Raw genomic sequence first — 22,822 nt, forward strand, 5'->3', positions numbered from 1 at the left:
ACCCTGGCAGTCCCAATAAAAGTTGATCCTAAAAACTTTTAAGAGACAGCAGTGGCTGCAACACCCCACTCTGTGGTTGACCAAAACGTATTTCTAGACGAAGGGAGACTTGCAAACCATGATGAGCCTCAACCAAGACCTCCAATTTTAATGCTGACCACAGTTCAGCAATAACTCAAGGATGAATCTTGTTACAACCATCAGTATGATCAAAATGATTTCACAAAACATTTCCAGCCCACAGTCTTTTTCCTAAGAAAATGCATCCCCTCTTCCACATTCTGATCAAAAGAGAGCTGAAAGCAAAACTCTGGAAAAACAGGAAAAAAAAAAAAAAAAGACTTAACATTCTTCACAGGTGATGCATTTTTTTCTTTATATTTCTATGTTCTTGTTTCTAAATTTTTTTAAACAAAGAACTATAAATGCAACTTTTCATTTCATTAAAAAAAAAACAACTTATTAGCAGTGAGTTTCAAAGACATGCTGAGCTGACATGTTCTCCTTTGAGGACTGAAATCTCAGGAGAGGGTTAGAGTCACAGCCTGCCACATACTGGCTGAACTGGGCGTGCCTCAGTTTCCTTGTCTGTGTAATGGGGTTACTACAATAACCACAGCTCGGGGTTGCAATAGAGTTTCATTTAGCCATTATTGAAAAGGATTTATCCCAATGCCCGGTACCAGCAACATGCTCAATACATATTTACTATTAACAAAACTATTACTATGATCATAGTGTCTTTCAGTGGCTTCTTTTGATGTTCATTTTTCTGACTCTCACATGGCCAACCTGGAAAACGTCTTGTTTTCTAACAGTTGAAGTAAATTATGGATGTTTGAAAAATGACTACAAAATGCTGAATTCTTTATGTTCAGCCTCACTGTCCCAAAAGATGAACATTTTGGGGCTTCCTGGGTAGCTCAAATGGTAAAGAGTCTGCCTGCAATGCGGGAGACCTGGGTTCGATCTCTGGGTTGGGAAGATTCCCGTGGAGGAGGGCATGACAACCCACTCCAGTGTTCTTGCCCAGAGAATTCCATGGACAGAGGAGCCTGGCAGGGTCCAGTCCACAGGGTTGCAAAGAGTCAGACACGACTGAGCGACTACTACTCACTGTCCCCAAAACTGAGGTGTTCTACTGGGACCCCAGATCCAACTGTCCACTGCACATAACTCCTATTTCTCTGTAGCCTAATGATCATCCATTTTTTGAAAGCAAATACGCTGCAAACAAGTCAAAGTACCAAACTTACTATTCAACCCATCTATGCTGGAGGTTGTTTATTTATTCGATAAGTTATTTATTATATTCCTACTAAAAGCCAAGCTCAGAGCTCCAGACACAGCGCCTGACCTGGAGCAGTCGTCACCCAGTAGGAGAACAAGACAGGCAAGTTAGGAGACCAACACAGCTCAGTCAGCTATGAACTGGAAGGGCACCAGGGGAGGGGGAGCTGTGGGTGCCCTCCCACCTTGGCTGTGACTCCCCATGGCTTTCAAACAAAAGTCAATTAGGCAATTAGGTAAGAGATGTGTGCCCCTCTGGAAGTGTAACATGACACCTCGATCACTTCCTGTAAAGGCCTTCCCAGCAGAAGAGGCATTCCCCAAGATCCAGCTGTAGTAGAGATGGGGAAAGTGACAAGCCACTGCCCAGTGCTTGCAAGCCAGGATCCACCAAGGTTCCTTCTCCCAGAACACTTCCTGGGTTCTGCCCTGGGATGGCTGGAAGCTGCACTGAGCGGCCCCCAGTCCCACCAGCAGCACACCCTCGGTTTTCCAGCCTCTGCCTCTTCTGACAAGGAATCCTGTAAACAGAACCCAGAACTAACTCTGTTCAATTAACAGAACTGCCAAGTCACAAAGGCCCTTTAGGGTTGGAGCCCCAAGGCCTCAGCACCTGAGGACCCCTGGGGCAGCAGGGCCTGGACCTCCTCCTCTGGCTTGCTTTTACCTCACTAGGGAACAATCACTTTGTTCCTGTGCATTAAGTACCAAGCTGGACCTCCCTGGTGATCCAGGATTAAGAATCTGCCTGTCAGTGCAGGGGACACAGGTTCGATCCCTGGTCTGAGAAGATCCCGCATGCCAGGGGGCAACTAAGCCCCTGTGCCACAGCCACCGACCCTGCCCTCTAGAGCCCACGTCCCACAAGAGAACCCACCACAATGAGAAGCTGGTGCTCTACAACTAGAGAAAGCCCTGTGCCGCTATGAAGGTCCAGGACAGGAAAAAAAAAAAGCACCAGTCTGAGCTGTGCTCCCAGCAGGCTGTAGAATGCCAAATAATTCTTGTTTTCCCAGAATATCTGATAAATCACTTCAGGGAGGTGCACACAAGCAGTGCAGTACCAGCATGATAAGAACTTGGTTATTTTCTTCGAGGCTGCAGGGGAGATGGAGGAATCTGATTCTAGTCACTGAGACTCCTTTCATACCCCCGGCTTCATGGGAGGCCTGCCTCTGCCTGGGTCACCATAAGCACGAGGCAGAAAGCCGCACCACTCCCGTTTGTTGAAGGAAAGCTGACCACTGCCTGCCTCTGCTAATCTCAAAATCTTAATTTATGGGACGCGGGGAATTTACACAGTCCCTGCCACAGTCCCCACCCATTTCCCTATAGCTCGAAAGCCAAAATTCCACAGAGGGTTCCAAATAATTCCAACCTCTTTGGTTGCCTTTATATCTAAATGGAAATTCCAGAAAAGTTGTCTGGCGTGGCAAAAGCTGACCAGCCTTAAGAAAATACCCAGAAAGGTGACCCATTTAGTCAAAAGAGCTTTCAGATCTCCATGAGAAAAGGAATTCATGCCAGCATAAAGGGCCTTCAGAGAGGGAGAACAGGAGTGTTGTGTTAACGCCCAGACCTTTCAACAAGCCAGCCCTGCGATTTCTAGGGAGGCTGAGCACCTAGAGACGGCCGGCAAGACCAGCTTGATCGCTCAGGAGCTGTACTGCAGGAGAAGCCCCTTAGGGACACAAATGCAGGCCTGGAGCACACGGCTTGGTGCCCTGGTGGTGCGTAAGGGGCCTGCCCCCCAGGCTCCTTGAATATGAGCAAGGAACAGCTGGCTTGGATTGGAAGTTTGTACCAGGGCTGCTTGACCGATACAGGCTGAGTGCCAGCCAGGAAAGAAAAGTTCTGCTCAGTGGCAATCGCAACCCAATGCCCCACCTCCACCCTGCTGCCCCTGCCAGTTAATGTTTACAGGTAGCAGAAGGAAAGGATGTGGGGTAAGGTCACTGCTGACAAAGCACAGCTATGCCAATGTCGACTGCCACCAAGGATCTCCCAGGATAGCTGGGTCTCAGCAAAGCCCACCCATATACCCACAGGTGGTGGGCACTGCAAGCCCCACAGGACTGCAGCCAGAAGGCAGCCTCCTCCACACTGCTGAATTCCAGGCCTCGCAAAGAAAGCTGTGCCTGGCTCCCCCAAGAAGACTTTCAACTAGTCCCTGTTGTCCAGACCTGCAGTGAAATCACTGCCCCTGAAAACCAAAAAAAGGCAGGAAAGAACCAGAGCGCCGTCTCCAAGAACTGGAAAGAAGACTCCCATGAAAGCTTCACAGTGCCAGAAGAGGTAAGGCAAATGGGCCCCCCAAAGCTGTGTTTTATAGAAGGAAATTTCAATTTCACACTAACCAAGTCCAAATGTTCAAGTAAAATAAAAGTGTTTTAAATAAAATAGAAATGAACAGGAGTAAAGCAGTAGAAAATCTCTCACTGTAACATTTGCGGGCTTCCCCGGTGGCTCAGCAGTAAAGAGCTCACCTGCCAATGCAGGAGATGTGGGTTCAATCCCTGGGTTGGGGAGTTCCCCTAAAGAAGGCAATGGCAACCCACTCCAATATTCTTGCCTGGCAAATCCCACGGACAAAGGAGTCTGACAGGCTACAGTCCATAAGGCTGAAAAAGAGTTGGACATGACTTAGCAATTAAACAACAACAATATATCTATTTTCTGAGTGTGGAACCCAACTTTGACACTACAAAACAAAAACTACAGCTTAATGCAGGCAAGGATCATGGCTGGCATGTGAAGTGAGGTAGATTTGAGCCTTGGTTTTCTCATCTATAACTTGGAAATAGATATAAAGCCACTCTCTGTGCAGGGTTCATAACGAGGATTAGAAGTAATCAAAGCAAGGCACTCAGGATAATGCTTAGCACAGAGCAGGCACAGGGAGACACTAGATCTTATGTTAGAGACATGTGTGCACACAGCAACATTCAGTACACGAAGGGCATCATGGTGGGCATTCTTGCAACCAAGAACAGAGGAGCACAAGCATCCTCCTTGCCACGCTGTCTACCTGAGCCAGGATTGGACGATGGGGGAAGGAGGAAGTCAACACTCTGTCCAAACAGACTCTCTTCCCAGAACAGGGACTCAATTTCTGAAGAAAAGTAGTCAGGCACCTTATACATTCAAGGCTGCTTTCCCAGCCCCCCAAAGAAGAAAGTACTGCTGTTTATCATACAATAACGTGAGTCCATTTGGTGATTATCAAACATGTTTAATGCATAACTAGATTTACAATAGTAATGTAAAATGGCTTGTAGCAGAACATCATAAAGTGTTACTTAGTCGCTCAGCAGTGTCCTACTGTTTGTGACCCCATGGACTGTAGTCCACCAGACTCCTCTGTCCAAAGAATTCTCCAGGCAAGAACACTAGAGTCGGTTGCCATGCCCTTCTCCAGGGGATATTCCTAAGCCAGGTATCGAACTCAGGTCTCCCATATCGCAGGTGAATTCTTTTACCATCTGAGCCACCAGGGAAGCCTAGAATGTCATGAAAGACAGTTTTTAATCTTTTTTTAAGAGCAGGAAATACCACACAATTAGATGGAAATGGCTCATCCAATTGGGTTTAATCATTTGGTTCAATTTGTTGGGGGAAGAGGTTATAATTATAGATCTACCTCTTCAATGGAGAAAAATTAAAGATGAAAACTAAATGCAGGGACTTTCCTGGTGGTCCAGTGGCTAAAACTCTGAGTTCCCAATGCAGGGGCCCGAGTTCAATTCCTGGTCAGGGGACTAGATTCCACACGCTGCACCTAAGAGTTCACCGGCCACATCCAAAGATCCTGACCTGGAGCAGTCAAGTACATTTTTTTAAAATAAACAAACACAGATTAATAACAATATGGGGAAAAAAGGAAAAGGAAATATAGATATGCAAGCTGTCAGGGGCCCCCAAACAGGGTATATGCACCCCAAGGATGCAAAAGATAATCCATTACAGCAGAAGAAAAACCAGATCTTCTAGTTGGATTTGCTACCTAAAAAGAAATTAAACTTTAGTAATATTTAATATACAGACTGACAGTGGTATATGTATACAGCTTATAAACATACACATACGAGAAAGGGGTACGTTCAATTCTTTTTTCTTTTCTGACAGGAGTAATTGGAGCAACAGTGAGGAGATCCTCAGATTAGCTGAGCCATTTCAGCTGGGTTCACTTACCTTCCCCCAGGCTCCCTAAAAGAAGATCCTCTACTGGCAACCTCTAGCCTCAAAGGGTCCTTTGTGAGCCAGCCCCTGCCTACCTCTCCACCACCCCTCCGATCTCCACCTGACACACTCTTCTACTTCTGGGCTCACCTGACTAATTATAGTCAGGCTTCAGGTTTCAGCACAACAGCCCCTTCCTCCAGGAAGCCCTCCAAACTACCCAGTCCAGCCTGACCGAAGGTGCTTTTCCCCCTCAGAGGGCTTGTCATCTTAGTCCTTACTATTACATGGTGGTCCGCAGACTGACAACTGGGAGCCAACTGGAAGACCAGAATTCAGAGTTCACCCCTAATCTAGTGAATCAGGCTGACATTTTTAACGGGCCCCCATTTTCAAGTTCCCAGGTGATCTGTGTGTGCCTGAAGGTTTGAGAAGGACACTCCCTGCTGACTTGTCTCTCCTCTGTGCTGAGCAGTAAGGCAAGCCAGGGACATGGCTCTCATTGTATTCCTGTGGCCCTAGCACCAAGCCTGGCTCAGGGCTGGTCTTTCATATGCTGGTTAAATGAGGAAAGGAAGAAAGAAAGGACTTTGAGAGGCACCTTGGAAATTCCAAGCTGGAGGGAGGGGGATAAGTAACACACCGTTTGACGGTGGCAGGACTGGCCAGAGAATAGACTGAGGATAAGACAAAGTCCACTATAGTAATAATGACGACGCCAGCATTATGCTGTAACTTAACCAATTCAAATCGAATGCTCTCGGCAAAGCTATGATAGGAACTATCATTTGCCTCTGTTTTACAAACCTTTCTGAGGCTCAGAAAGGTTAATGCAGTGGACCAGAGTTGCACAACTGTTATGGGTCAGAATGACGGTGAGAAACAGCTTCAGGTATGTGCTACCCTGAAGGCCATTTATAGAGAAAGCAGGGCGATGCAGTACCCTGGCCATGGAGCCAATGCAAGCAGGGCCCCAAGGCTCCTGAGCAGCTGCTGCCCAAGGAGCAAGGCAGCCATCCTTGACTAACCCATGATACGGCTTCACAGCACAGAATCAGGACCCCCTCCCCGGGTGGGGAGCGAAGAGGGAGTGCCCAGGAGACATAATTTGGCTCCAAATCAAAGCTCTCCTTCAGCACAGACTCTCCAAGAAAGAAGGCAGCTGCAGACTGGCATGCTGGCCCCACCATTGCTGGAGGAGCTTGCAGACGTCTAACTACCATCTGGAAATGATTTGGCCCTGAGATTCCTGAACGGGTGGGAGACCGGAATGACCAGCCACTCCAAACTCCTGTCCAGTTCTCAGAAACAAAGCTGGAATGAATGGGTCCTGGAGGCAAAAAATCATAACACAACCAGAGGTCACCCCCTGCGAAGGAGGGGACACCCTCAGGGCAATCCATAACCCTATTAGAGCAACAGGAATCGCCATTAGCCAACCAAGCTGGTCTCCCCAGCATGGTGTCAATTTTAAATGTCCTTTGGTGTGCAAACCCTCCAGTGTGACTTTTGAGAATATTATTGGACAGCACTTTATTTATTTAACCAAACACACAGCACCAACAGTTCATGTGCCATGAACTGCTCTGAGCACTTTAAAAAATATTAACTTGTTTAGTTTTTACAGCAACCTTTTAAGGAGTAGCTATTATCCTGATTTAAGCTATAAGCAAACCAAGGCACAGAAGTTTCTTAATCGCTTAGTCGCAAGTAGGATTTGAACCAAGAATCGTAGCTCTTAACAAACTGACACTAATGTGTTACGTTGTTACAAGTAGCCCAGAAACTTCTCAGGAAGCCTGCTATCTTGCTGCTCTTTAAGCCTTTCCTAGATGAGAACTAGTGACTCAGATGGTAAAGAATCTACCTGCAATGCAGAAGACCTGGGTTCAATCCCTGGGAGAAATGGCAACCCACTCCAGTATTCTTGCCTAGGAAATCCCATGGACAGAGGAGCCTGGCAGGCTACAGTCCATGGGGTCGCAATGAGTCAGACACGACTGAGCGACTAACATTTTCTTTTTCTTTCTAGATGTGAACTACACTGCCTGAAAGACACACTGGTATTTGCTAAGTATTTACAGAACAGAGCAGAATTTACTATTATTTGCACATTATTTTGGTGGGAGTGGGATGAAAGGAAAGAAAACGGAGTGAGTGACCTACCACCCTGGAAACTCTGCCCAGTGACCGGAGATCTTAGGAACATGCACCCCGCCTATTCTGGGGTGCTGGCCCAGCACAGGCACTTTAAGCAAACATCAGGGTCAAACCACATCCATTAAAAAGGAAAGAATTCCTTTATATAAAGGATCAAACCAAAACACACCACCCAAATTTCTAGGCTGCCCTGACTGTCATTCCTGGGTTGGGAGACCCCTTCTTCTCCAAGTTGGCTGCACTGCCCAGGATCAGAAAAGCTTTTGGAAAAACAAGTAAATAAACCTGCCAGCTCCTGGCAGACAACTGGAATTAAATATGCTGAGGCCTCATTACGAACTGCCCAGGGTATAAGAAGTAACTTCAACTTTGGGATGAAGCCGAGGATGGGCCCACCTTACAAGGAATCACAAACATAAACAACAGCCAGGGAATTCGAGGCAGAAAAGCCACACTGCTCTCAGCATCTGACTACCTATGTCACACACTGGCGCCTATACCCAACTCTAATGAGTCCCACAACGTATGTTGTTGGAAGCTACCCAAAGTATACAAAACCCTGCATAGCTCCTTTCCCAGATCACAGGAGGGAAATTTCTCCCATTGGTAGTAGGAATCTCCAATAAACAAACAACAAAACCACTGAAGACAGGGCAGCTATTACCTCAACAAATTCACCTCAAAACAAGATATAAATTGCAAACTCAGGCTTTCCCACTTGTGCTAGTGATAAAGAAACCACCTGCCAAAGAAAGAGATGCAAGAGATGAGGGTTTGATCCCTGGGTTGGGGAGAGCCCCCTTGAGAAGGCAATGGCAACCCACTCCAGTATCCTTGCCTGAAAACTTTCATGGACAGAGGAGCCTGGCGGGCTACAGACAACGAGGGTGCAAAGAGTCAGACACAACTGAGCACAGCACAAAGGAAAGAGAAGGGAAGGAGAGAGAAAAGCAAAAAACCAAGCAAACAAAAAAAGGTGCAAACTGATTCTGCTCACTTCCTGACATGACACTCATCTCATGGACCCTCTTCACAGTTCAGAGGATTAATCTCATCCCTCACCTAAGGCCTCCCTTTGTTCAAGGTCAGAGGCTCAATGTATGGATGTCCAACCATAACCCCTACACCCCAGAGTTACAAAACTTTGTGTTCATATGAGCTCTCTGGTGGGACAATGGGGCTGTATTTTACTCATTTCTGACCCTGAAAAATAGGTCAGTTAAGCCTCAAGATCAACAACTTGTCAGACCTAGGTTCCAGTCAACATTCACCAGCTGGGTGACACTCACAAGAAGTTACTTCACTCCCATTTCCCCAACTTTAAATAGAGGCAATGATACTAACTGGCTTCCCAGGAGGTGCTAGTCGTAAAGAAAAGTGAAAAATGAAGTCGCTCGGTTGTGTCTGACTCTTTGGGACCCCATGGACTGTAGCTTACCAGGCTCCTCCCCAATTTGAACCCACCTGCCAATGCAGGAGACACAGATTCAATCCCTGGGTCAGGAAGATCCCCTGGAAGATGGTATGGCAACCCACTCCAGTATTCTTGCCTGGAGAATCCCATGGACAGAGGAGCCTGGCGGCAGTACAGTCCCTAGATAGCGTCACTGTAGCAGCCTAGAGTCCATAGGGTCACAAAGAGTTGGACTCCACTGACTCGACTGAAGACAATGATATTAACCACCATCCCCAGTAATAACAACAACCATTTTCTAAGCACTTGGCCTGGACTGGGAAGTGGTGGGGAGATCATTACATAGACAAGGAAACCAGCTCTCAAGGATTCAAGGTGGCGATCAGCGGGGTCATCAACAGAACACACTCAACACCTAGCCTGTGTCCCAGGCTGGAGCTCATTTGTCATCGTCAGCACAATGCAACACAGCATAAGCAGGGAAAGCTTGAACTGAAGTCTTCGCAGGATGTGAATTTTTTTCTAGGGCCTTTACCCTGCACAGTCCCAGGAGCAGAGGGAAGAGGCCTCAGGCATGACCGCCTCAGGGAGTCCTGGCCCTTGGCAACTCTCCCTCCAGGCTCCAGAGGCTGGAAAACCTGTTTGCTGTAAGATCTTTCTGGAGAACAACTAGGCAGCCAATGACAGGAGTCATAAATGTGATCACACCCTTTGACCCAGGAATCCCACTCTGGGGAATATGATCCAAGAAATTATTTAAAAGGAGAAAATATAACAGTGTAAACTGTGGTGGGAAGAGGTCCATAGCGAGAAACTGCCAAAGTCCACAGGCCACAACCAGGGAAGGGAACGCTAACCCTGGAATGCCAGGACGGAAGAAATCGCTGTGGCCTGGCTGGGTTCAGGAATGAAAATCATGAGGGCTAAGGGGAAAGATGTACGGGGCCAGACAAAGTCTAGAATAAGGCCCTCAATTTGGGGGCGCTGATGGGAAACCATGCCGCAGGCAGCTGCAGCCTCTGTAAACAGCTAGCAGGCTAGTCGGTCCAGGATTTTCTAGTACTGTGGTTTGGTTTTTTGTTTGTTTGTTTGTTTGTTTTTTTAAAGAGATTTCATGTCATGTTCGGACACTCCTGGTTTACTTTAAATTTCTTTGTTCAGTTAATTAAATAAATACACATTTTCAAAGCAAAGAAGAAGGGATCCATGTTGAGCCCAGCCGGCCTTTGAGATTCCTCAGAGGGATCTGAGGAATCTGAAAAGAAAATAATTCCCAGAGAAACTGAGGTTCTCCTTTCCTCCTTACAGGAGACTGGTGCCCCAAAGGCGACAGCATGTCACACAGCTTCCCAGGGCAGGGACGCCACCCTCCATGGGAGGCTGACTGGGCGGTGGCCCAGGAAGCAGCCCTACCTGCCAAGACAGGCGTGGGGGAGGGCGGTGGAGAGGACGAGGAGTCTCAGCCTTGGAACCCAGCTTTAGGCCTGCTTTCCTCAGGAAGAGACCTGAGGCAGCTACTCACGGCACGAGGTTCATCTGGCAGAAAGCAAACACACACACACAATGTAGGTGCACACACATTCTCTGCACAATGACATGCTCTCCACACACATGCTCTGTGTACATACACTCTGCACACAAACACACTCGCGCGGGCACACACACTACACGCCCCTTGCTCTGATCCTTAGAGTCCACACCCATCAGCCGCCTTGTGACCCTTCCAGAAGCCCTCAACCAGCCGAGGTCACGGGGGGGGGGGGGGTGTGGACCTCACCCCCACTCTTCCTCCCCCGTTGCGGGTCGGGGGGAGGCGAGGGAGAGGAACCCAAAGCTAACTCCCTCCCCACCTCTCAGGAAGACCCTGGTGTGGGGAGGGCGGGGAGAGGAAGGCAAAGTCTCCTTTAATTGTCACCCACTTCCTTCAATTCTCAGCTGGACCCTCGCTAGCCTGAGCAAGCCCATTAACCCTCTGGCCCCGCCTCGTCTGCAACAGGGGTCTAACGGCGCCCCAGCTCGCAGGCTGCGTGAGGAGGGAGATGACTGGGAAGGCTGAGGGCACCCAGCGCGCACTAGCTGGGGCTCCTACAAGGCAGCGGTTACTGTGACCACCACCCATCTCTGAATGACACCTTCGGCGGCGACAACGCGGCCAGAGCTGAGCTAGGAGCGAGAAAGACACACCCCCGCGGCTCCCCTTCCCACCTCGGGGCCCACACCCCTTCCGGCGACCGCCAGGTCCCCGTCTCCACCTGGGCGGGAGGCCCCGGATTCAGAGAACAGTCCCTCCCGGGGCCTTCCCACCTGGCCTCCCAGCCAACTCCCATTCGGCGGCCGCGGGGCGCAGCGGGACGAGCGCTCCAGGGAGCGCCGGACGAGGGCTCCACCCCGCCAGGGACCGCAGACCTGAGGCTTCCAGTCCCCCGGCTCCCGCTGCGACACCCCAGCTCCCGCTGCGACACCCCAGCTGCAGAGAAATGCCCCAGCCCCGACTCTCCCCGTGCGGCCTCAACCCGAACCTTCAACCCACCGCCCCCAATAGGCGCACAGCCCCGGCGCACGGCGGGGAGCGAGCACACGAGGAGAACGCCCTGGAGGATGGATGTCCCGAGGGGGCCTAGGTCCCCTTTGTCCTCGCGTCCTCGGGGGACAACGTCCCCCGGTCCCGGAGCCCACACGGAGCCCGCGGGTGCTCGGCGCGGTGGTGGTGGTGGGGCACCCGACGGGGAGCTTCAGCCTCCACAGGGGCGCACGCGCGGTGGAGGCTGGAGGGCGAGGGGTACCGGCCGGGCCAGGGCACTCACCGATGGACACAAGCTTGATGCTTTCGCGGTCCAGGAACTCGAGAGCCACGGACACGTTCTCCAGCTGCATCTGGCGGAAGGTGGGCCGCTGGTGGTACTTGCGGTACATGTGCTTCTGGCTGAGCACCTCCAAGAGCGCGATGAGCCGCAGCCCGTCGCTCAGGTCGGTCTGCAGGTTCCCTATGCGCTTGTTCACGCACTTAAGATGCTCATTGCACCAACGCGTGAAGGTGTTCTGCTGGATCTTCTTCCAGGGCGCGTCCTCCGCCAGGTCCTTCTCGGTTACCGGCATTCTGGCGGCGGGGAGAGCGCTATGCGCAGCGAGTTGCCGGAGACTGGCGTATGGAAGCCCAAGGGCCGCGGGGAGCGAAAAACCAAAGCGGAGCGGGAGCGGGGCTCGAACTCGCTGCTACCGAAGCCGCAGCTAGGGCTGCTCTGCGCCCGCCTGCCCGTGGCCGCGCGAGGCGTCTGGCCCCGCGCCTGCGCACTGAGTCGGCCCGCCCCTGAAGGCCCGCCCCGTCCCAACCCTCGGGAGGGCGCTCCCAGGCCACGCTCGCCCCCTGCCGCTCGAAGCGGGCATTGCGGCTCGCGAACTCCCAAGTCCTCTGGGGTCCCCGCGTTCTGTGCTCACCGCCTCGGTGAAAGGAAGCTAGGCGGGAGATGTCCGGCTTCTCAAGAAGGTCACCCGGTTCCGGAGTGAGGGGACGTGCAGAGGTAGGAACCTGGACAGAATGGGCAGGGACGGTGGCATGGGTCACGCTGGAGAGGTTGGCGGGGAGGGGTATTTCATCCACCTGCAGGTTCAGTAAGTTTCAATAAGACCTTTTATTGAGCTATTGCTGTGTGCTAGGTAGGCTCTGTGTTAAGGACTTCCCTGTAGCTCAAACGGTAAAGAATCTGGCTGCGAGGCAGGAGGCCAGGGTTCGATCCCTGGGTTGGGAAGTCCCTCTGGAGAAGGGAATGGCAATCCACTCCAGTATTCTTCCCAGGAGAATTCCACGGACAGAGAACCCTGGCGGGTTAACAATCCACGGGTGCGCAGAGTCGGACGCGACTGAGCGACTAACACAGTCCACAGGCTCCGTGTTAGGCACTAGGAGCATCGTGAAGGAAATGGACATTTAAAAAAATAAATTCATTTGGCTGCCTCGGGTCTCAGTTGCGTCATGTGGGATCTTTGGTTGGAGCGCTCAGGCTCCAGAGCACAGGCTCAGCAGTTGGGGCGCGCTGGCTTAGTTGCCAGGTGGAATGTGGGATCTTAGGTCCCGAACCAAGGATGGAAATTTGTCGCCTGCACTGGAAGGCGAATTCTTAACCACTGTGACCAGGGAAGTCCCTGAAATGGACATTATCCTTCTCATATGAACTGAACACATATGAATTATAGTATTATCGTTCATAGTATTTATTGACTGCCTACTAACTGAAGGGCTATCAGCCTTCTTATCAGTTCAGTTCAGTTCAGTCCCTCAGTCGTGTCCGACTCGTCGCGACCCCATGAATCGCAGCACGCCAGGCCTCCCTGTCCATCACCAACTCCCGGAGTTCACTCAGACTCCTGCCAACAAATGGTAAATAAGACAAACCTACAATTTAACCTTGAGGAGTTCATAGACTAATGGGAAAAAAAAATATAAATCAACTATCACAAACACCCTAATGGTGGTGATAGAAATGAACCATAATTTGCCATGTATATTAGTTCCTTAATGCTCCTGTAACAAACTACCAAAACTTTGTCTTTAAACACACACACACACACACACACATTGTTATCTTGCTTTTCTGTAGTTTAGAGTCCCTCAGAGGGCTCACTGAGCTAAAATCAAGGTATTGGCAGGATCCATTCCTTTCTGGAGGCTTTAGGGAAGAACCCATTTCTTTGGCTTTTCCAGCTTCTAGAAGCTTCCCAAATTCCTTGGCAGAGGCTGCTTTCTCTATCTTCAAAGCCAGCAACATCAGGCGGAGTCACTCGTGCTGTCTTCTCTCTGGTTCTCTATCGTCACATATAATTCTTTTAAGGACCCAGTTGGGAAGAGGTTGGGCAGGATGGATAGCTGTCAAGGACTTCCAGCTCTGGGAGGAGGCCGCAGATGTGTGGTTGTAGCCTTATGTAACGGGTCATTTGTGTACAAGGTGAAGCACTTTCTTCAGATAGAGTGCCTCACTCACTGGAAATGCCCAGAAGAGTCTTGAGGAAGAGAAGGTATTACCTGGCCCTGGCCCATTGTTAGGATCAGTAACTATTGGAAGAATCATTCCCCTTCTTTGTGATTAAGTGAAGAAATTTGCTGGAGGTCAGCTGGTAAGAACTGGACAAAGCTGGACGTGAACCTGGGTCTAATGCCAAAGTCTGTACTATGCCTAAAAGCTGCCATGCTGTTCCCAGCCTGGACCTTGTCTTTGTCTACACAACCTAAGCAGCAGATTCACTAAAGGCACTGTGGGTAACCTTGCCTACCCCATATGCGAGGCTTCTAGTTCCACAAGCTTTCTCCCACCCAAAGGCATCCATCAAAACTTATCAGCCAGTGTCTCACTCCCAAGGGGACCTCCTCCCTGCTAGGTAAGACTGGAGCTAATATGATCAACTCAGTTCACTCAGCAGCTGATAATGTACTAAGGTTCTGCTTTCTTAGGAGATATGTCTGTTTTCACCAGGTCTTGACACAGATAACTAAGTTCTGCATATAACTATCTAGTCCACCTCACTCTGAGCTGAGACGTCCCTGCTTAGGATGAGTCTGGTGATTCTCCACATCCAATCAGGAGACACCCAAGGGAGCAGTTTATGCGGAGTGAAGGGGACTCCATAACCATGGTGGAGGAGGGTGATCAGTGGCTTTGGTGACAAGGGGAGGAAGCACACAAGGTCTTCAAAGAGCTCTCCATCAACATTTGATAAAAGAAGAGGGCAGGCATTTCTGCAGGGAGCATTTTCACCAATGGATTCCACAGTTACGTCGACAAGGCTCTCATTTAACAAAAAATAATAGAAATAATAAGAATAGTAGTAATAGTAAAAATAATAATGGAAGCTTCTGCTTCTTAAGTGCTGATATTCTCATTTAATTATCACAGCAACTCCAGAAGATGTTATTATCCCCATTTTACAGGTAAGGAAACTGAGGTTGAGAAGAGTAACCAGATACTTAAGGTCACAGAGTGACAGAAACTAGATTCTAAGGAAGGGCTAAGAAAGACAATACAGTAATCATGATTAAGAGCAGGGACCCACAGCTACCCTGATTTTGTTTCTTTAGCTGTAACCTACATTAACAGTGTACCTCCCAGGAATTTCTGACAAAGGAGAAACCACGTGTATAACACTTGGCGTGTACATGTCAGCTGAGGGGGCCGATACTGCTATTATTGTCACAGGCATCAAACAGTGAAAGCTGAAGGTTCCAGGTTTAGAAGCCCACTTTCCAAAGGCAACAGAGACGAAGAACCAGGACTTACAAAGTGAACTTCCATTCTCACCAGATGCACCTCTCCGCTAGGGTGGGGGCCTCCTCAGTTGTAATTTTACACCAGTGTCCACACCCTGCCAGAAAGAAAGAGAAGCAAAATATAACTGAGAATATTTGCTCTGTCTCCACCCGCTAGAGGAAGAGGAGCTGGTTCTCTCAGGAGCTCCCTGGAGAAGTGGGAGGGTTCACCCTCCTCTGCCAGCCCTGATTGCAGAGGTCCTTGGAACCACGTGGGTGGGGTGCTAAGAGGAAGCCTACTCTGGCGGGGAGGGTGACAGAGGGGTGTTGGGAGAGCTGGCCTTCCTCTAAAGGGGTGGCAAAAGCAGAGGTGTTTTACAGGTCCAGGGGCCCCACCAGGCAACCCTACCCTGAGATTTTAAGATTAGGTGGGGGCTGCTAGGAGGCAGGTTGCTGCGAAAAGGTACCCCAACTCTCCCACTCACCCACTGGCTAAGGTAGCACTCAGAACAGGCAGAGCAGTGTTCATGAAAGCCATTCTTTACTGGAGCCACTCAATGGGCTACGTGATTGTGATTTTCTCTCTGATCCTACAGCTGTAGTACTTGGCCACTTCCTAGTGCCAGGTACTGAGCTAAGCATCATGTCTGGGAGGGTTTTTTTGTTTTTTGTTTTTAATACCATCCTTATCACTACGAATACTTTTTTCGGTGGGGGGCTGTGTTCGGTCTTTGTTGCTGCCTGGGCTTTCCTCTATCTGCGGAGAGCTGGGGGCTACTCTCTGGTTGCAGTGCGCGGACTTCTCTTTGCAGTAGCTTCTCAGTGTGGTGGTTTCTCTTGCTGCAGAGCACAGGCTCTGGGTGTGTGGGTTTCAGTAGTTGCTGCACATAGGCTCAGTAGTTGGAGCTTCCAGGCTCTGGAGCACAGGCTCAATAGTTGTGGCTGACGGGTGTAGCAGCTCCTCCATGTGGGATCTTCCCGGATCAGGGATCAAACCTGTGTCCCCTGCTTTGGCAGGCAGATTCTTCACCACTGACCCACCAGGGAAGCCCTGGGGGTTAATTTTTTAGTCTTCTCAAGAACACTTTGAGCTTGATGCTCAAAGTGTTATTATCAGCCCCATTTTACAAGTAGGGAAACTGAGGCTGAAAAAAAAAAAAAAGGAAAAAGAAGAAATCAGGTCACTTGCTCAGAGTCCCTTGGGAATCAGGTGTCAGAATCTGGTTGCAGACCCTGGACTAACAAACTCCAGAGGCCAGTTCTGAGTCTCTAAGCGCGACTGCCAGGAGCACAGTTTGCCCAGCGAAGGCAAAAGACTGAAGACAGTGGCCACTATCCACTGGACATCCGTGTGGTATTCATTCAGCAGGAGCAGGAGTCAGGGTATACTGAGGGCCTTGGATTCCTCCCATAATTTCCTAGGCCAAGATGGAACTCACTGCCCCAGACCCCACCCCAGTCTTGTTGGAATCACCAAAAAAAAAAGTTTGCAGATGACTGGGCCCTCTTCCTCAATCCCATCTGGCTTTGACTTCTTTGGAAGATTTATGTGAGTCTGGTCTGCTTTTCTAAAGTGCAGACAAATGTCACAGAGTACTTTTCAGCTAAAGAAAACCCTGTCTAGCCACTCTCACCTGGCAAACCCAGTCAGCCTTCCAACTGGAATAGAACTGCCCTTTTGTGGATGGCTGGACCACTGACAAAGCCCTTTTCCATCCTTATCTTGTTGACTCCCTCCTCCCCCACTGCTCTTCAGGCCAGGATTAGTAGTATTACTCAGAGCGCTCAAGGACAGCGATTGTTTATCTTTATCCCTAGGGTCTAAGAGAGTGGAGGCCTTTGTGACCACTTACTGAATTGCTGGGGGAGGAGGGAGTCACTGGCCACTCAGAAAGGTTGTGACCTGCTTAAGGTCACATGGTTAGTGTCAGGGTCAGAGTTCAACACTATGTCTTCTGACTCTCAAGCCTGTTCTCTAGTACTCCTTTCAGATATTCAAGCCTGTTTCCTGCAGCACACTGTCTCTAGCAGCCAAGTGTCCCTCGCTTGTGGGTAGAGGTCACATGGTGTGATCCTGCCAGCAGCTCCTACGGCACCAGGTGCCACCTTGGTCCTGCTGAATCTGAAGCTGCAGTTTAACAAGGTCCCTGAGGCAATTCATGTGCTCATTAAAGTTGCTAAGTCCCACATTACAGTACATCCATCTGGTGGACCACCTTGGTACTTTTTTCTTTTTTTTTAACACAAGAATGTGATGGATCTACACATAGGCTGATGTGAAAGGATCTCAGAATTTATTGTAATGTGGGGAAAAAGAAAAGCAAGTTACAGGTGACTTTATATGATTCAATTTGTGTACACATTTTTTTTTAAATGAAGGTAGAACTAATACATGTGAATATATGCACAGAACTGATCAGCCAGGCAGCCCATTAGGGTGCAAGACTAGAAGGGGAACCCAAATAGCACTGGTCTAGATCAAAACACAGTGCCGGTTAACTTGAGTGTTCACGCTCACTGAGACCTAACCCGTGCTCAGAGGGAAATAGCCTCCTCTGGAGGAAACTAGAACATTCCTGACCTTGGCACCACCATGCCAGAGTCCAGCTAGGCGACAGCTCTCTCAGAGCCTTGGTCTGTCAGCTTGGTCCCCGGTCAGAGCTGCATGCTGGTTTGTTTATTCATGACCTGAATCTTGGGCTTCCCAGGTGGCTCAGTGGTAAAGAACCACCTGCCAGTGCCGGAGCCACAGGAGAGTTCAATCCCTGGGTCGGGAAGATCCACTGGAGAAGGGAATGACAACCCACTCCAGTATTCTTGCCTGGAGAAGCCCATGGACAGAGGTGCCTGACGGGCTGCAGTCCATGGGGTGGCAAAGAGTCAGACACGGCTGAACACACAACACTCGTCACCTGAACCATTCGCCATTTAGCTCCCAGAAAACTGCCTGGACAACTGCAGTTTCAGGAAAATTCCAAGGAAAAGACAACAGTTTATTCTGTATATGTAATAAATTCTTTGTTTCTAAAAAAAGAAGAATTATCTATTTTATGAACAGAAATGTCAGTTTCTCCACATCCTTGAACCACTCTGAAACACTGTTTTTAAAATATCAAGTTGAGGGGATCCCAGATTATTAGCCTGCCTGGAGCACTTCTTGGAGAAGGCAATGGCACCCCACTCCAGTACTCTTGCCTAGAAAATCCCATGGTTGGAGGAGCCTGCTAGGCTGCAGTCCATGGGGTTTCGAAGAGTCGGACACAACTGAGCGACTTCACTTTCACTTTTCACTTTCCTGCATTGGAGAAGGAAATGGCAACCCACTCCAGTGTTCTTGCCTAGAGAATCCCAGGGATGGGGGAGCCTGATGGGCTGCCGTCTATGGGGTCACACAGAGTCGGACACGACTGAAGCGACTTAGCAGCAGCAGCAGCAGCAGGAGCGCTTCTATGTCTCAGTCTGGTTCTGTGTGTACTTTAAAAAAAATAGAAACTTTGGAAGGACTTACAGGAAACAGTTACCTAGGAAGTAGAATTATAAGAAGTTTTACTTTCTACCTTAAGGACTTTCTTTCTACCTTAAATGTTTCTCTGTTTTGAAACATGCATCGTTGGTGGGAGGGTAAAATGGTAAACCCATTTTGGAAAGCAATTTCTTGAAAAATTAAACTTATGATCCAGCTCTTTCACTCCTAGGTAATTACCCAAGGGAAATAGAAGCATGTGTCCATAAAAAGACTTGTACTTGGATGTTTGCACCAGCTTTATTTGTAATTGCCCCAAACTGAAACAACCCAAAGGTCCATTAACAGGTGAATTGACGAATGCACTGCGGTGCATCCATACAATGAACTAGTCAGTACTCAACAATAGAAACTAAGGATCTGACGCGCACAATGCAGCTAAATCTCAAAATAAGTAACCTCCGTGAAAGAAGCTAGACAAAAAAAGAATACATGCTGTGTGATTTCATTTATGTAAGCCTCTAGAAAATGCAAGCTATTTATAGTGACAGAAAGCAGATCAGGGTGTGCCTGGGGATGTAGGGGGAAAGTGGGAAGGGATGGAAGGGAAAGGTTACAAAAAAGTATGAGGAAAATTTTTGGAATGATGGATATGGTCTCCATTTTGATTGTAGTAATGGTATCATGAATATACATATTTGTGTATATATGGAGAGAGATATATATATATGGATATATATATATGGGTTTCCTGGTGGTTCAGATGGTAAAGGATCCACCTGCAATGCAGGAGACCTGGGTTCGATCCCTGGGTTGGGAAGATCCCCTGGAGGAGGGCATGGCAACCCACTCCAGTATTCTTGCCTGGAGACTCCCCATGGACAGAAGAGCCTGTCAGGTTACAGTCCATGGCGTCACAAAAGAGTCAGACACAACTTAGAGGCTAAACAACAACAGCACAGGTATGTGTGGCTGGTACTGTGAGTATATCATAATGAAATAGAGAAGGGAGAAAAAGGAAACAAGAGAGGGGAGGAGGAAGGGAAGGAAGGAGAGGGGGAAGGGAAGAATGGAGGAAGGAAGGAAGAAAGGAAAGAAAACAGATCCGTTTTATGTTTATGGGTAGAAAAAAGCAAAGGCACACTCATATTAAAATGTGTGCTCCTTCACTTCTAAATCTCCTAGTCTCTACCTGTCATTGCAGGGAATGCATCCAGTGTGCTCTTTAATTCAGCTCATTTTAAGACTATCTGTTCCCTTTTTTTCCCCGTGTCCCCCACCCCACCAAGTGAAGCTAAGTGGAATCCTGCTGAAACGAAGTCAGATAAGGTTTCCTCGCTCCATGACGGCCCCCAGCTTCTCCCCACAGAGGTTACAGGCTGTGAGGAATGTGACGGCGTGTTTACTTTGGAGCAGACTTTGGCCAGTAAATACACTCTCAGCTCAGACCAGAATCGGTCCGGATAGAAGACAGGCCCTTCCAAAATAGCTGGAGGTCAATCCCCTGTTCAAAAGCTCCATATAGATCTTTAGTACTGAGGCGAGGGGAAGGGCTGGCAGTAACCGGAGCATTCTCCTTAGTGTTGCTAAGCAGAGGGAAAGCTCTTGGCTACAGAAGCTCATTGAGAAGTTAAAGAGAACAATCAGAACATGGCTGGCCCAGCGTAATGAGGTCTCTGAGGGGCCCCCGTTCTCCAAGTGTGAGAAATTTGCACCTCCGTTGACATCGATGGTTGACCAGCCATTCAATCCCAGGTTGGTTAGGACCAGAGGCAGTCTACTGGACCATGTGGCTTTCTAGAATGCAAAACTTCTCTGGTGACAATATGGCAACAGCTCACCAGGGTGCTAACACATTTTGACACATTTAATTCTTACACAACCCCATGAAGCAGGAACTGAGGCCCCGTGATGTAGAACTTGGTTAACTGAGATGTTAACCAAGCATGCTATTAATAGGGCTGACTCCAGGGCCCCTGCTCTGGGTCACAGCCCCATATTGCCTCCCAGGAAAACATAGGCAGTCCAGGCAAGGCAGAGATTCTAGACTCAGTGCTCAGTCACTCAGTCGTGTTCCAACTCTTTGCGACCCCATGGACAGTAGCCCACCAGGCTCCTCTGTCCTTGAGATTTTACAGGCAAGAACACTGGAGTGGGTTGCCACTTCCTTCTCCAGGGGATCTTCCCCACCCCTGGATCAAATCCGAGTTTCCTGCATTGGCAGGCAGATTCTTTACCACTGAGCCACCTGGGAAGCCTCTAGACTCAGACCCAGGTTCAAATCTGAGTTACGCAGGAATAACAGTAATGCCCACCTCACACTTACAAAATCGGGTAGGTAATGAGGGCTGAGCACAGCAGGTGATCAGGAAGCATCATGTTCATCATCACCACCGTCAGTATCCAGAAAATCTTCATCCAGTGCTGCTTCCCAATAAAAGAGAAAGAAGGCACCTTGCTGTTGATAGGGGTGGGCGTCAATGACAGACTTACGGTTGCTCTGTCAGACACTGTTCCAACTGCTGTAGATGCACTTACCCCTCACAGAACCCAGTGAGGAAAACACCATCAGGTTGCGGGTGGGGGACGCTGTAGAAATGACCGACAGTAAAATGGGCTCAGGGATATACTGTATAATGCAGGGAATAAAGCCAATATTTTGTAGTAACTGTAAATGGAAAGTAGCCTTTAAAATTTGTATAAAAATTATAAAACTTTTTAAATAAATGAAGATAAACAGACACATAAAATACCATCAGGCAGGTGAGGAAACTAGGCACAGAGAGGTCAAGTTACTTGCCCAAATCACACACTCGGGAGACAGCAAGGCACGGCCTCACGCCCAGGCACCCACGGAGCCCACCCTCCGACCCACCACACCACGGGGCTTCTACCGTTTCTCCCTCAAAGTCTGGCCACGCTGAATCATTTCAGTTCTTCAGATGACTGAGCTTTCTGTCACCTCCTGGCGTCTGCACTCGCTGGCTCCTTGTTTGGCACCATTTCTTGCCCTTTCCTCCCAGCCTATGCTGAAGTGTGCTCAAGCTCAGGGGGTCTTCCCTGATCCTTCTCTGTGCTCCCGGCCCCAGGTGTCCCCAGTGATGGGTTGCAGTTGGCCCAGGGCTTGGTGAAGCGCCTGCCAGGTGTCAGCTGTCCTGAACCACAGCTATTGAGCCATTGGTCAGGGATGAACTGATTCAGTATTGCATTCATTTCCTGTGGCTGCTGTAACAAACCACCATAAATGCAGTGGCTTAGCTCAACACCAATGTGTTCTCTTTCAGTTCTAGAGGCCAGAAATCCAAAGTCAGTTTCCCTGGGCTAGAGTCAAGGTGCTGGTTCCTTTGAGAGGCTCCAGGGGAGAATGTTTCCTCGCCTTTTCCTGCATGTCCTGGCCCATGACTCTGTCTTCCATCTCCAAAGGGAGCAGCGTAGCATCTTCCAGTTTCTTTCTGTTCTGCTTTGTCATCACATCATCTTCTGTCTGAAAGAGATGGGTGGAGGACACCCTCTTAAAATGACTGTTGCGGTTACATTCAGCCCATTCTGATAACCCAGGATCATCTCCCCACCTCAAGATCCTTCACTTAATCATGTCTGCACAATTATAGTCACAGGGTCTGGACGTGGACTCCGAGGGGCTGTTGTTCACCTACCACAGGGGTGAAGTGTAAGGGCTTCCAGCCTGGAAGTCTCCTCTTGAGTCCAAGTGGTTCTAACTTGCTGTGACCAAGTGACTTATCCTCCCTGTGTCTCAGAAGGCAGAGGGAAGGAGGAGAGTGAGCAGAGCAGTTTGAGGAACTGAAAGCAATTCAGGCCAGCTGGAGGATTGGGTCAGGGAGGAGTCGATTGGCTTCGAGCCCCAGCTCTGAGTCAGTTTCTGCATCTGCAAAATGGAGACAATAACGGTCCCTACCTCAGAGCCCTGCCTGTCGCAGGATGGAATGAGTCAAGCCGTGTGAAGTGTTGAACACAGAGCTCAGCACAAAGTGATCGACACACGTTGCACATTAGGTGTTGTCTTAGTTGGGGTTTCTTCACAAGCAGACCCAAGCCTGGGATTCAAATGCCAGACATTTAT

At 49.1% G+C, this 22,822-nt stretch overlaps 1 protein-coding gene and 1 long non-coding RNA gene across 9 annotated transcripts in view; both read right to left on the reverse strand.

The window, feature by feature from the left end:
• Positions 1-12,317, reverse strand: part of FLNB (filamin B) — a 139,445-nt gene extending 127,128 nt beyond the window's left edge. For 4 of the 8 annotated variants that reach the window (XM_025272814.3, XM_025272813.3, XM_025272812.3 and 1 more), the window contains exon 1: positions 11,848-12,315. In XM_025272814.3, the coding sequence (XP_025128599.1) occupies positions 11,848-12,139 (292 nt within the window). In that variant the 5' untranslated portion in view covers positions 12,140-12,315. Of the gene's footprint in view, positions 1-11,847 lie in introns of all 8 variants that reach the window. The other 4 variants (XM_025272811.3, XM_025272810.3, XM_025272809.3 and 1 more) reach the window with 2 other exon arrangements.
• Positions 12,318-12,404: 87 nt separating this feature from the next.
• LOC112581242 lies at positions 12,405-22,539 on the reverse strand. The gene is made up of 5 exons (XR_006547466.2): positions 22,398-22,539; positions 21,068-22,225; positions 15,764-16,423; positions 15,310-15,394; positions 12,405-12,569 (listed from the first exon to the last, which is right to left on the reverse strand). It is a non-coding gene; the product is annotated as an uncharacterized LOC112581242 (long non-coding RNA).
• Positions 22,540-22,822: the final 283 nt, after the last annotated feature.

This window comes from Bubalus bubalis, chromosome 21 (assembly GCF_019923935.1).
Source record: "Bubalus bubalis isolate 160015118507 breed Murrah chromosome 21, NDDB_SH_1, whole genome shotgun sequence".
NCBI lineage: Eukaryota > Metazoa > Chordata > Mammalia > Artiodactyla > Bovidae > Bubalus > Bubalus bubalis.